The sequence below is a fragment of the Martes martes genome (assembly GCF_963455335.1).
Source record: "Martes martes genome assembly, chromosome: 18".
Taxonomy (NCBI): Eukaryota; Metazoa; Chordata; class Mammalia; order Carnivora; family Mustelidae; genus Martes; species Martes martes.
Genome location: NC_137906.1, coordinates 29,153,673 through 29,167,786, shown reverse-complemented (window position 1 = coordinate 29,167,786; position 14,114 = coordinate 29,153,673). Strand labels below are relative to the sequence as shown.

The window sequence follows — 14,114 nt, the reverse complement described above, 5'->3', positions numbered from 1 at the left end:
AGGACAGCTTTGTGTACCCCAAGAGCTAAGATGATTCCCATTCTGCAGGCAAAGAGTCTGGGTCCTGGACGGTTAAGGTGCTTGTTCAGGTCCGTGATGTCTAGGAAGTGCCCGTGCTGGGACTCATGCCCCCTGCCGTGTCTGGCCTTTCTTCTCTGCCAGATCTGTAGGCACCAAATGGTTGCTGCTGTTTGCTCTCTTAGACAGCTTTATTTTTCTCTTACCAGGGCCACAATCATGTCTCTGGAAGACTTTGAGCAGCGTTTGAATCAAGCCATTGAAAGAAATGCCTTCCTGGAGAGCGAACTAGACGAGAAGGAGAATCTTCTAGAATCTGTTCAGCGGCTGAAGGATGAAGCCAGAGGTCAGGAGGCCTTGTCTTTGTTCTGTGTGTTCACCAGCGTTTCCCCCTCTGCCTACCAGAGAACATATTGTCCTGCAGTATTGCCCAGCGTTACCTTTGCTGGAAATCCGTGCCCTGCTCGGCACACAGGCAGCCTGGTCACAGGGTACAGAACCACACTGGGCAGGCTTCAGCCTTGGTCCCCACCCCCTGCTCAGAATTGTCAGATGTCTGACCCTCTAAAGACCCCTTGTAGATACTTAAATGCACCCCTGGCTGGCTTTTTGATTGGTAGGTGTATAAGCGTTTTTTCTTTAAAGATTTTATTTATTTATTTGTCAGAGAAATCACAAATAGGCAGAGAGAAGGGGAGAAGAATGCTCCCTGCTGAGCAGAGAGCCCAGTGCGGGGCTCGGTCCCAGGACCCTGGGATCATGACCTGAGCCAAAGTCAGAAGCTTAACCCACTGAGCCACCCAGGCACCCGTATGGGGAGAAAGTTCTTGCGGATGGAATTGCTCACTAGCCCATTGTTCTTGTGGCTTAGAGCTCTGAATTCCTGTCACCATTTGCTCCATGGAAGTTCCTGGTTCCAGAGGTAGATCTGGATGCAGAAGAGCTTTTTTTTTTTAACATCCCAATTAATTGTTCATAACATTTAGTTTCTAACATATAGCTAGTAGAAGGAGGATTAAAAAGAAAAAAACGTTTAATATACATTGGGGTGCATGTATCCCTTTATTTTTATTATTTTTTAAAGATTTTATTTATAGGGACGCCTGGGTGGCTCAGTGGGTTAAGTCTCTGCCTTCGGCTCAGGTCATGATCTCAGGGTCCTGGGATCGAGCCCCGCATTGGGCTCTCTGCTCAGCAGGGAGCCTGCTTCCCTTCCTCTCTCTCTGCCTGCCTCTCTGCCTACTTGTGATCTCGGTCAAATAAATAAAATCTTTTAAAAAAAATCTAAAAAAAAAAAGATTTTATTTATAAGAGCATGAGCAGGAGGAGGAACAGAGGGAGAGGGAGAAGCAGACTCCCTGCTGAGCAGAGAGCCTGATGTGGTGCTCGAGCCCAGGACCCTGGCATCATGACCTGAGCCAAAGGCAGAGGCTTAACCAGCTGAGCCACCCAGGTGCCCCTAAGAAAAAACTCTTTTTAAGTTTGAAAGGTGGTTGTATAAATGCCCATCCGTAGTGAAACGGTTAAACAAATTATACAGATTTATTTTCTGGAACATTAAATAATCGTTAAACAAGGTATAGATATAAATATAGTTAGATGAAGACATACTGTCCTGGACTGTAGCTGTATTTCTATTTATGCTTAATAAGAATTATTCCTATTATATGCTTACTAGAGATACATATAAATTCTTTGTCTGAAAATACAGGAAAAAAAGGACTGAAAATATTATCCCTATATTACAGTGATTATGAGTGAAGAAGGGCATTTGGGGAAAGCATATTTTCTCTTAGTATTCTCTATACCTGACTGCAGTGAAATTGTTTTGAAGCAAGAAAAGCATTCGTGTATCTATCACTGCCACAGTTTTTAAAAATTTTTAAATCTTTTTGTTTTTGCTTAAAAAATCATGTAGTTCTACAGGCGTGCTAGCCCAGATCCTGTGGATTTCACCTTTTTGAGCGTTTCTACCTACGGTTTTTCGTTCTGATACTTCTTTTCCCTGACCAGTGTCTCCTGCTGACCCTCCCCATCCTTCCCCCATCCCCCGAAGCAAGAACCTAATCTGAATCCTCGTCCTGGCTCAGATTTGCGGCAGGAGTTGGCCGTGCAGCAGAAGCAGGAGAAGCCCAGGACCCCCATGCCCAGCTCAGTGGAGGCCGAAAGGACAGACATAGCCGTGCAGGCCACTGGCTCCGTGCCGTCCACACCCGTGGCTCATCGGGGACCCGGCGCTAGCTTAAACACACCAGGGATGTTCAGACGCGGTAAGGGAAGAGCCATCGGGAGCATTTTCTTTGCTTCACAAATTCCCAGGGGTAGCGTCCTGGGCGAGAGGGACCACAGGCCCAGGCTATACTGCAGGGAGCAAATTGGGTTGTTCGCAGCAGAGCGGGGAGCAGCTTGAGATAAGAAGAGCCTAGAAGTGGAGCCAGTGTAATCTGGGCTGCGTGGTAAAAATGTGAAAACTTTTTTTCTCCCCAGCTCCTCTGCTGAGGAACCGAGACTGTTCCCAGGCCGCCTAACAGCAAGTGACAACAATAGACTGTTACTAAGTGCTCGGCCTGTGCTAGTTAGCCACTCTGCTTGGCGTGCTTTGCATGTATATGACCTCAGTGAATTCTCACCACAGGCCCTAGATGCAAGTGCTGTCCCCATTTGATGGATGAGGAGACTGAGGCCCTGATAAAGGAGCTCGCCTAAAATCATACCTCTGGTAGATAGCAGAGTTGGGATTCAAACCCAGGCCCGCTGCAGGGCTCACACCGTTTTAATCCCTTAGCCTGCCCCAGGGATCCAGAGGCCAGTGGTTCTTCGAGAATCACAGTCTAGAGCAGGATTTTTTCCACACTTGAGTATGCGCTGAGATTCAGCAGGTCTGGGCAGGGCCTGAGATCCTGTGTCCTAACCAGCACCCCAGTGATGCTGGCGCCGCTGGTCCCTGAGTCCTGCTTGGAGGAGAGGGAGGGGCTCCGGAGAGTTAAGCCGCTTACAAATGTGGTTTGCTCCGATGCTATTCCTAACTCTGTGGACTTCCTAGAGCTTCAAGAGGACTTACTCTGATTTTGTTTTAAAAGAAGAACACACGAACATTTAATATAGTGGTTGTTAGGCTGCAGAAAGTTGGTCATCAGGTAGACTCTTCCTGTGTTAGGTAACTAGTGAGTGCACTAGGGGCACCTGCAGGATCAGAGGGCAGAGTCAGCTTCCCAAGTGCACCCCATGGTTCTGCTTTGAGGGATATTAGTGCACAGACTTAGGGCTGCGGGTTGGTGTTACGTGTGCTTTCTTTTGCACACCCAGGTCTGGATGACTCCACGGGTGGGACCCCCCTCACTCCTGCAGCACGGATATCGGCCCTCAACATTGTGGGAGACCTGCTTCGGAAAGTAGGGGTAAGACCGCCACCTCCCTGGGCTCCTTGCCCGTGTTTCAGGATATCGGAGACAGGTGACCTTTCTGGTTCCTTTCCCCTTTAGCAGAGATTCCCTGTGTTTTAGGCAAAACTCTGCCTCTGTTCGAGTTCCTGAGCATCATCTGAGCATCTGTGAGCATTGTTACTGACAAACACCCAGAGCTTTGACTGTTTTCCCTTTGATGCTTGGGCATATCTTTCCCTGCTGTTTTTCTTTGGGATTTCGGAAATTTGGTTGGTGTCTGATTTTCCTTTTTTTTTTTTTTTCTTAAGATTTTATTTATTTATTTGACAGAGATAACGAGTAGGCAGAGAGGCAGGTAGAGAGAGGAAGAAGCAGGCTCCCCGCCAAGCAGAGAGCCTGACACGGGGCTTGATCCCAGGACGCTGAGATCATGACCTGAGCCGAAGGCAGAGGCTTTAAACCACTGAGCCACCCAGGCGCCCCTATGATTTCTTTTTTCCTAATTTGAAAAAAAACCTGAGAAACATTTAAAAATTACCTTTTTTTAAGTGTCTTAGGGAGTTAAAGACAAAATCTCAAAAGGCTAGAGCAAAAAACCTTAATTTCATAGGTTTTATATTCATTACAGGGGAAGATTCTCTTGTGCTTAAGAAATAACATAGGTATTCTTTGTGGTGGTTTCTTTTATTTTTAACAATGATGGCCTGGAAGGGTCACGTAATTTGAATCCTGCCAGAATGTATGTAGTAAGAACTGCAACCTTCTAGAAGCTTGCAACTGATGTCTCATGTTTTTCCTTTTACCTTTTGGTTGCCTGGTTTTCTGTTCCATAAGCACAATTTCTCTTTTTCTTTTTTTTTTTAAGATTTATTTATTCATTTTAGAGCATAAGCGGGAGGGGCAGAGGGAGAGAATCTGAATCAGACTCTGCACTGAGTGTGAAGCCTGACACAGGACTTGATCCCACGACCCTGAGATCACAACCTGAGCTGAAATTCAAGAGTCGGACGCTTAACCGACTGCACCACCCAGGCACCCCAACACATTTCTCTGTTAATGTTTTGTGTAGTTAGCATACAGGGAAGTGTGGGGTGGCCTCAGTGCCCTCTGGGTTTTCATGGGGTCCCTTTCCAGCAAGGCGCATGACTTCTGCACAAGCCACTCTGTGCATGTTTATGGAGGTGAACAAAAGAGCGAATCATTCCAAAAGTGGATTTCCTATTTCCCATAGGCAGAACTGGATAATAGTCTGGGTAGTTGTTTTCCCTGGAAGCTCTGAAATGTCTTAGGCCAGTGGCTCTAAAAGTTGACGTACGCTGGATTCCTTCTGGGCCCCACGCTGGAATTCCAGCGTCCAACACGAATTGAGGACCCCTTTTTCCGGTTATTGTCTGTGTACAGGCTCTGGGTGAGAGGGGAGTTCTTGTCTCTAACTTGGAAGATGAGTGCGTGTCTCTCTCCAGGCACTGGAGTCGAAGCTTGCGTCCTGCCGGAACTTCGTGTATGATCAGTCCCCAAACCGAACGAGTGGCCCAGCCTCGGGACGGGGGAGCAGGCACAGAGATGGCGGTGAGAGACAGCCGAGCAGCACCGGTGTGCCTCTGGGTGACAAAGGGTCAGTACCTTTAGCTGTCCACTCCAGAGGGGAGCCTCCAACCCCTGACCCATAGCCATTTTGGAAAAGTTGCAGAGTTATGTCCATGAAGCTTTCCCTCTACCCCCTTGAGGGAGAGTTAGGTGGTGTCTTCTGGTTAAGGGCAAATGCCCAGGAAGAGGCTAGTTTTCATTAGTTGATTCTGGTAGCCCCAGCTCCTGGTCATGCTGGGACGATGTCCTGTGTGAAACCCTGGTTTGGGACTTGGGCTCTAAACACGGCTCTGCTTCCCCAAGAGGAGGATTTTTTTTTTTCCTTAAACAAAAAAAGTTTTTTTAGAAACTCAGGAAACAAGACACTACGTTCCAGCCCAGACTCGATTTCTGAAGCCAGTCACCTAAGGTGAAAATGCAAATCTGCCCTCTGACAATTTTGCATGTTTTCTTACCTGAGGAAAATTGGGGGCAGCTTCTAGATTCATTCGTTCTCTAAGCCATGCCGCCATCTTCCTGGCCCCCAAGCCATGTCACCGTGGGAGACCCGGGGCAGACAGATGGCGGGAAACAGAAGACTCATTTTCCATGGCATACACGCAAATGCCAGCCCGGTCGATGAGGATGTTTCTAGCAGGTCTTCTGTGATCGGGCTTTCCGTGTGGCCTTGGGAATGTGTGAGCCAGATGGCCAGCGTCCTTTCCTTCGTTTCACAGGACAGAAAAATGACACCCAGGGAGATACTGTTCCTGACTCCTGATCGTCACTGTTAGAACTTTGTGGGCCCCGATGCTAGCCAGTGTGTCCCTGCTGTCATGCCCGCCTAATTTGGTTTGCTCTGTCTGAAGGTTGGGAAAACGCCTGGAGTTTGGGAAGCCGCCTTCAAATATTTCCGCACCGTCGCTGCCGTCAACCCAGGGTGTAGTCAAGATGTTGCTTTAGGAAATCCACAGAAGCTGAAGCCCCGGTGTGTCCGTGCGGGAGTCCTGCCTTTCTTCCCCTCTTTAAACTAGGTGTTTGTGTTTTTAAGTTAGTTTGGAAAATAGGAGAAAACAGCCACATTAGCCAATGAGACCATCGCCCGTGGTCGTCCCGGGGAAATGTGTCACGATCCCCATCCTTGCTGGTGTGGACAGGGACAAACGGGACCGTCTGGTAAGGGCTCAGAGGTGTGGAAGTGGAGGCTACCCCACCACTGTGAGCTGACCTGAGTCCCGAATGGTTTTGAGATGAGTTTTTAACGTCTGGAGATGCCTTAAACGTGGCGTGTGAGCCCACCGCAGGACAGAATCCCCCAGTGCTCTGTGGCACAGGAAGTGTCTGTGTAATGAAATCATGTCTAGGAGAGAGGAGCACAATAGGCACATGCCTTTTTAAAAAGAAACCATGCTGTCGTGTACCTCTGGGACTTTTTAATCTGCCTCTCCCTGAGGCACTGAGAAGAGGTGCTTGTGTTTCTGAGGAGATCTTAAGCTTCCTTGGCAAAGAAGAAACAAACACGGGATTTCCACGTGGACGTTGTGTGTACTCAACCCCGCTTGGTGTGAGCTGCCGTCCCACGCCTTTGGAGGCAAGTAAAAAGAACACGCGAAATTGGGAGCATGCCTGCAGCATAATGACCTTTTGTCCCTAAATTATTTTTCCAAAAGAATAGCAAAAACATCCTTGAGTTGAAGATAGAACTTTGCAAGTGCTACTGAAATTCGACAGACAGTCGGGCTCTGCGGGCCGGCTCCTTACCCTAGGAACATTCTAACCTGTATCGGTGAAAGACACACTTTTATTTTTTTTAAACGAACAATAAAATCAAGAGAAACTAAGTTTCACCTAGGTGGTGGTGGTGGTCAGTAAATGCCGCTTCATTTGTGTTTTCCTGTTCTCCTGTTTGCTTGCACGGTTTGCACGGTGCTGAGAAACTTGTTTTTTTTAACCAGGTAACTAAATAGAAAAAGGAAACCCCTGTAAAAATTCGCTTCGAGTCCGCTCCTTAGAAGGAAGTGAATTTGGGATGTGTGTGTGTGTGTGTGTGTGTGTGTGTTGCTTGGGGTATATTTGCATATGGTCACTGGCTTGAGTTTTCCGGTTGGCATTATTTCTTCTCAGATCTGTTGGACCCCACGGAGTCGGTGTGTGGACTTGTTTTGTGTTAAATAGAACTTTTGCAAGGGGTCTCTATCTGGAACCCTCAAGCCGAGGAAGCAAAGGACCCACAGCCTGGTGTTGCATGGCCCCCGCAGCAGGAGTGGCTTTTATGTTTTCAAAGGGTTGTTTTTTCAAAAAAAAAAAAAAAAAAATTGAAAATAGATAGATACACGTTTGACAGAGACCGTATGTAGCCTGAAATACTGACTCTCTGGCCTTTACAGGAAATTTGTTGGATGGAGTCTTGTGTTTTAACCTAAAAATTCAAGGATCTCTTGTACTCTTCACAGTACGTACATATGGGTTTGAACGTCCTGGTCAGGACGTTCTTCCTGGTCACGTTTCTGACGTTCATACTTCCTGGGCCTGGAGCTGCCCCCCTTCTGGTTGGAGAAGTCCCCTCCCACAGACTCACAGGACATGTCTGGTAGCCGGGTTTTGGGGGTTTTTGTGGATTTTTTTTTTTTTTGGCAGTTTTGGGATCTCAGTTTATTTCATCTCCCTAGGCCTCAGGTTTCCCGTTGATGAATGAAGAGTAAGCTGACTTCACAGGGTCACCGTAAGGATTCTGTAAGAATGTCCCCCCGCCACCATTCTTTCACTCTCAAAAACAACAGAAGAGCTGACTGCATTCCGGTGATTTATAACCTTTTATTCGTGAGGGTGTCCTTAAGTACAATCGGGGTGCGTATAAAACAGTGTTTAACATTCCTGCTCGTTCCCACCAGAGCAGTGTCTCCTTTTTAATTCCTGTGACTGCCGAAGGCACTTGGTCTCCGTGAACTGTGTGCATCTGAGGTGTGGTCACTGGGAGGGGAAAGAACTCAAACAGGGGCCCACGCGACACGCGGGCAGGGGACAGGGGGAGCGATTTGGGAGCGGGAGGCGGCGGCGGCACCCGCTCTGGTGACTTCCTCCCCATGTCACGTAAGCTAAGTTGCCAGTGACCAGGCACTGTGGTTCGATCTTTCCTAAAAACTCACAGTTGCTGCACAATTCACCGACGGGGGCAGCGGGGGTGTGTCTGTGTCGCCTGTTGGGTTTTTGTCATTTGGTACGTCACTCAAGAGTTCCATGATGCCCCGGACTCAGGACGGTGGTGTTTATAGTCATCGTGAGGGGTGTCTGTGGTGTTCGGAATCTGAGGATGGATTTTGACGGTGCTAAGCAGAGTCCACTGGGTTCGGTTTTGTCCCGTCTGTAGCGAGTCGTTCATTCGCTGGCTTTGGTTCCGTTGAAGTCCGCGTCACGAGCGTCTGCTTCCTCGTCTGAGCCGTCCGCGTTTTCAATGACCCGACGTCCTCCAGACCTTCTAGCGGGCACGAAAGAGGTCTCGTTGCCTCGCCTGTGGGATTCGAGAGAATACGTGTTTCTTGAGTATGGAAATCTCCCCCGAGATGGGAAGAGCTTTTTCCAGGGGCCAAAAACAAAGGCAGACAAACTCAAATGAGAGGCGGAGACTCCGGTTGAAGTCAAGCCCTGACCAGCCTCAAGGTACAGTTAGCATTTGGTCAGCTGGCCTGGGGAAAAGGAGATTTTTCAAAGCAAGATGATCTGCTTTAAAAAAAAAAAAAAAATCTGGCTTGGTCATCCGATGACCCAACGGATTCTGGTCTGCTGGGGTCTTTAATTTAGAAAAGAAGGAAACACCAATTGGGGGCTGACACGTTCCCGTGGGCTTATGCGTAAAAAATGCGTAAAAATGGGGAGGGTTTTAGGTTTTCAGTTGGCAGGATGTGGGACCCCTCCCCTTGAGGGGGGAAGGTCACTGTGGACGCCAGAAGGGTGCTCTCGGTTCGGGCAGCACAGGGCCCCCTGCTTGCGTGTGGAGCAGAATTCTTGGCGTGAGTTGTCACAGGGCAGAGGTCTTATCTGATTTTCGCTCACCATGCAGGTACCAGGCCTGGCCTATAGATAGGTGCTCATGGAATATGTTAGAAAAGTAAGATAGACCTGTTAATCCGAGGTATGTTTTAGCTCTAGCTGGTAGGGCCCCCCTTTTCTCTCTGTCCTTAACGGCTCCCATCTCTGGAGTGCCAGATGCCCTGAGTTACTGCCAGGGCCTGCCCGGGTCACCTGACGTAAGGCTTCGCTTAGGAGGGCAGGCAGGCAGAAGGAGAAGTCCGAGCCACCCGCATCCAACCTCCTCCTCCTCTTGGAAGACCTGTTGGTCCTCTCTTCTGCGACCACAGCAAATATCTTGTTGGGCTCTGGCTGTCTGGCCCTGTCTGACCCGAATCGGAGGACCTATCTTAACTCATTTTAGGATGCCTGAGAGGAGTGCAGACTTTCTGTAATGAAAACGACCCACTTCACCACGCAAAGGCTGAGCAGAAAAGCCACGAGGGAAAGAGCCCCCTCCGGCTATCCGTGCTTTAGTCAAAAGGGGCCACTCAGGTAAGATTGGAGGCAAAGCAAAGCCCAGAGTATTCTGATTGCTGAGAAGGGGCGTCCCAACCAGAGCCTTTTAGGGCCTGAGGGTGGGAGAGACATGGGCTGGGAAAGCCCGCCCCGGTTCAGAGAATGGTACTTTGGGGGGCGCAGTGATCAGGAACGAATACTTCAAGTTGTAGCCACTGCCAGCTGAAGGCTCTGGCCAGCCTCACATCAGAGGGAAGCTTGGAGGTACCCAGTGCTCTTAGAACTGACTTTTCATCACACTCTCTAGAAGTAACCTTAAAAAGTCTTCTTGAACACTGTGCTTTCCAAGAACCTGGGTCCCAGAGAAGGGCCCCCGAGGACAGGACAGGAAAAGTAGCAGCCACTGCTCACACGGGTCTCCTCCGGCACCCCCAGGCTTGATGGGACAGCCTGGGGCTGGGAAACTGTCTCTCCTCCCATTCCAGGCTCCAAGCACTCTTTACCTCTCGGGACAGTCTGTATTGGCAAGTGTGAAGAGCTGAAGTGAGAAGTGGGTTCCCTTGATCTAAGAGGTAAATCATGCCCAGGGTCCCCATAAACCCCCCGCTGCTTAGTCGCCAGTCCTGTGAGCCTGTCTCCCAGTTCAGGTGCCCTTCTTTGAAGGAACTGGTTTCAAATCCAAGGCAAAGGCTGGCACTGGCTGCATCTGTCCCCCATGAAGTAAGGGACCCCCTCTAAAGATTTTCTTAAAGGGTCTGATCCTGGAGCATTCGGCTTCTATTCGTGGCCTCAGAGAACTCGTGTGAGGCCCTAGTGGTATGGCAGGAATCGACCCAAGACCGAGCATTTGTTCTGCAAGAACTCAGGTTCCCATCAACTAGTGGGTGCGATGTCCCAGTCTTAGCTGGCAGGAGCACTGCTCAAAAGCGCTTCCTAAAGGTCCTGCCGATCCCTCCATCAGCCTTTAAGTACCTGGGTAGTGGCAGCAAAGCTGAGATTCTCCAAAAGAGCAAAAGGGGGACACCAGCCAGGGCTGGCTCGGCCTCTCGGGGAAACTGGGAGGGAAACAGAGCCCCAGTTTCCTAACTTCACATTGATAGAGCTGTGAGACCCCCAGGCATTTCGAGGCCTCTTAACTCTGTCTCGGGAAGGGCCCTCTGTTCTTCCTCAAGTCTCGGGTGTCCACTCCCTGCTCTGAGTATGTGCCCGCAAGACCTCTATGGAAAAGGCTGTGGCAGGACCACGCTGGGCTGAGGGAGCCAGCGTGTGCCCTGGTGTGCTGGAAATGAAGCTAGCAGCCGGCCAGGCCTTGCTTAGCCCCACGCAGCCACAGCAACTGTATGATGAGCAGTGAGAGCTCATTTCTTTTGCAGATGTGTTTGTGAAAGCCCAGCTGCGGGGGGTTGCGGGGGAATCCCGTTGTCGGGCTGGGGTTACCGTGACCCTGTGCCCTGTGAATTTGAGTTGGCGAACCAAAGCAGCCAACCCGAAGCCGTGCTCCAGGAATGGACGCGGACTGTGGAGCTGTCCTACCAGGTCGGTGTGGGGTCGTGACCAGACCAGGGAGGACAGCGCAGCCAAGTGTCCTAGCAGTGTGGGAGAGACACCCTCTCAGGCAGGTAAGAACAATCCAGGTGACACACACGCAGCCTCTGAACAGCAGTCAACACGCGGTGACAGGGACACGCGCTGGGAGCCATGGCAGATGCCAAAGCAGAGGTAGGGAAGGAACACAGGTCAAGAGATGAAGTCGTCTTAGTTTGATCTCGGCTGAGATAAAAGGGTTTTGAACTAAGATCTCCACGCCTGCAGGTTTTACAGCAATCTCATGGAAATTTGGGGGCGGAGGCCAGAAAAGGGGGCTACCGGGGACAGGGTGGGTGGGGTGGCAAGAGAAAAGTGGAACCCAAGTGCCACACACATGAGCTGCGAAGCAGAAGGCATGATACCTGGTGAGTCATTGCAGAGTTTCCTGGGGGAGGGGGCCTCTGAAACAGAGAGAGAGAGAGAGAGGCCCAGGTGGTTACCATCCACAAACGAGAGGGAGGCTGTGTGAGTGCAGGTTGAATCATTAAAGATGTTCACGTCAGCCCTTAAATTAGGCACTTAGAAGGCAACCTGGCAGTGAGGCCCGTGCCACCAAGAGCTCTTAGAGCGGCTGGCACACCTAAGCCTTTGTAGCGTTTGAGAGGCTCGTGTCGGGAGGACTGGCGTCATGGCAAAGGCTGGGTACGGTGGGCAGGGTCTACCAGGAGCTAAGATTTATCTGGTTGGTAGAACCATAAAACTTGCTTTGCGCTTGTCCTCGGAAAGCTGGCCAGGGCGTACCCCCTCATTCAGAGCTCTAGTGCTTTACTTCAGGTTTTGCACGAGTACGAGACTCAGGAGGCAGAAAAGGCAGGCCCTGTCTTCACCCCGCCTTAGCATTTGCTCATACTAGGACTGTAAGAAACGGAGAGCTGTGCGCCCTAAGAAGGGTCATTTGTCTGGGGCAGAACCCACAGGGGATGTTCAGCATGTGCCAAAAAGGTCATTGGTCCTGAGAAAAGGGAGCAGCAACAGCTTAGGGTGACAGCCAGAGAGGCTGACTGCTGCCCCACCACTCGGCGGGACGCCGGGGAGGGTCAGGGTCCAGTCACCAGCAGTGCAAATTCCAGGTGTCCACGTGGTGAGAACAGCTTCTTGCGGGCCATCACCCTGGGGGTTTTTCGCAAGGCCCTATTGGACCTGAGGGCTTACGTCTGGCTTCCCTCCCAGCAGTGGGACCCACAGCCCCTCACCTGGGGGAGGATCTGGGGTCTCCTTCCTGAAGCCCTCTACCCTCCCTGGCCAGCCCTTCTTTTCCCCATTCTGAAAGGGGTTTGGGCTTTCCCTCATCCATGCAGGGGTTCTCAGGGTCTGGAGTTGACACGGCAGGTGGTTTTTGTTGGTGCCTGACCATGACCTTGGATGACTCAGTTGCACAGTGACAAAGGTATTCCCTTTCCAGCTCATTTTAAATACATCTGATTATGTCAGAGATAGTCTTTTTGGTGCTAATATCTTCTGTCACTCTCTTGTTCACTGAAAAGTAGGCCTTCTGGTCATAGTCAAGAGTTTGTAGCCACAGGGGCTAGAATTCATTATTGTTTTGTTTTTGCTGCATTTTATTTTGTTGTGACCTGTTAATGCCGGTGATGCTGGCTTAACAATACAGGGTGGTAGATTTTATTTGCAAATGGATGTGTGTGATCAGAACAGTTAATTTTAAAGACAATGGGAAGTCAACCATGGTACAGGTAGTAAGAGGTTATGGCAGAAGAGCCAAAGTGATAGGACAGTGAGGTTGGGGAAACATCTGTGACTCAGTGATTGAAGGTTTGTGCCCAGCAGTATCCCAGACACTGGGAATGAATGAACAGACAAAACCTCTGTGCCCGTGGGGCCAGAGTGAAGGCTAAAAGTAACCTAAGAAAATAAACAGGTTACATGGGGACAGGTGGGCAAGGACTGCAGGGAGTGAAGTTGGACGTTGTAGACCAGGTATCGTGGATGAGTGTGCGTGAAGGAAGGGAAAGAGAGATCCTGCCACACGGAGAGCTGGGGGAAAAGCATTCCAGGCAGAGGGAACCACCAGTGCAAAGGCCCTGAGGCAGCCTGTATAGAGTTAGAGGTCTCATTTAGGAGGCAGTGGATGGAGATCATTAGGGCCTCCAGGAACCAACCATCATAAAGATGTTGCTTTCAGTCTGCACTAGGGGAAGCCATTGGATAGTTCCAAGCAAAGGAGGGTTGTGACTTGCCTCGGTTTCAACAGTATCCCTCTGGCTACTGTGTTGAGAACAGACTATAAAGGCACAGCATGAACACAAGCCCATGAGGACAGTGTGAGAATTATCTAGATGGTAGGAGAGGGTGGCTTGATCCAGGATGGCAAGAAACAGCTGCATTCTGGGCATACAGTATTTTTAAGGGAAAGTTGACCAGATTCTCTGACAGAGTAGATATAAGGGAGAGGGGAAAGTAAAGTATGACCCTAGGTTTGTGGCCTGGGTTAAGGATGGCTTTATCATTCCAGTTGCTGAGCTGGAGAAGTCTACGTGGGAAGCGGTTTGGGGGTGAAGGGGTTCAGTCAGGGCTCAAGGTGTGAGCTGCCCTGTGAGGCATTGGGTGGGAATGGCACACAGGTCTGGGGTTCCAGGAAGAAGTCTGGGCTGGAGACAGAAACAAGGAGGTCACTTGCTGTGGGTTAGAATTCAAAAGCCACCAGGCTGGTTGAGATCAGCCAGGGAGTGAGCAGAGATGGAGATGAAGAGAGACCAAGACGGTGGGGCAGGCCATTGGGGCAGGCCAAGGGCAAGCCGGCTTGGAGATGTACCAGCAGAGGAGGTGAGGAAAGACAGCGAGAAAAGCAGTAAGCAAACCAGCTGCGGGGAGTGTCCAGGAAGCCCCAGCTAATGAAGGACAAGCTGCACCTGGGCCCGGTGGGGGCTGAGGACTGACCAATAGGGTTGTATGGTAAAGGTAGGAGGGGAGTAGGGCTCAGCTCACGGACTGACTCTGTTGACGGAAAACGTTGTGAAGGAGAGAAGGGTAAGAATTTTCTGGAGCAACGTCCTTAAGTGAACACAAGGAGTACGTCTA

General features: G+C 50.1%; 2 protein-coding genes across 3 annotated transcripts in view; one reads left to right on the top strand and one right to left on the bottom strand.

Moving 5' to 3' along the window:
* NDE1 (nudE neurodevelopment protein 1) overlaps positions 1–7,257 on the top strand; it is a 33,109-nt gene extending 25,852 nt beyond the window's left edge. Inside the window, exons 5-9 of one of the 2 annotated variants that reach the window (XM_080830355.1) lie at positions 228–364; positions 2,109–2,288; positions 3,325–3,416; positions 4,865–5,016; positions 5,837–7,257. In XM_080830355.1, the coding sequence (XP_080686481.1) occupies positions 228–364; positions 2,109–2,288; positions 3,325–3,416; positions 4,865–5,016; positions 5,837–5,930 (655 nt within the window). In that variant the 3' untranslated portion in view covers positions 5,931–7,257. Of the gene's footprint in view, positions 1–227; positions 365–2,108; positions 2,289–3,324; positions 3,417–4,864; positions 5,017–5,704 lie in introns of both variants that reach the window. The other variant, XM_080830356.1, reaches the window with a different exon arrangement.
* Positions 7,258–7,758: 501 nt separating this feature from the next.
* The window catches only part of MYH11 (myosin heavy chain 11), a 107,173-nt gene continuing 100,817 nt past the window's right edge, over positions 7,759–14,114 (bottom strand). The window contains exon 41 of the mRNA XM_080830354.1: positions 7,759–8,475. Within this exon, the coding sequence (XP_080686480.1) occupies positions 8,343–8,475 (133 nt within the window). The 3' untranslated portion in view covers positions 7,759–8,342. The remainder of the gene's footprint in view (positions 8,476–14,114) is intronic.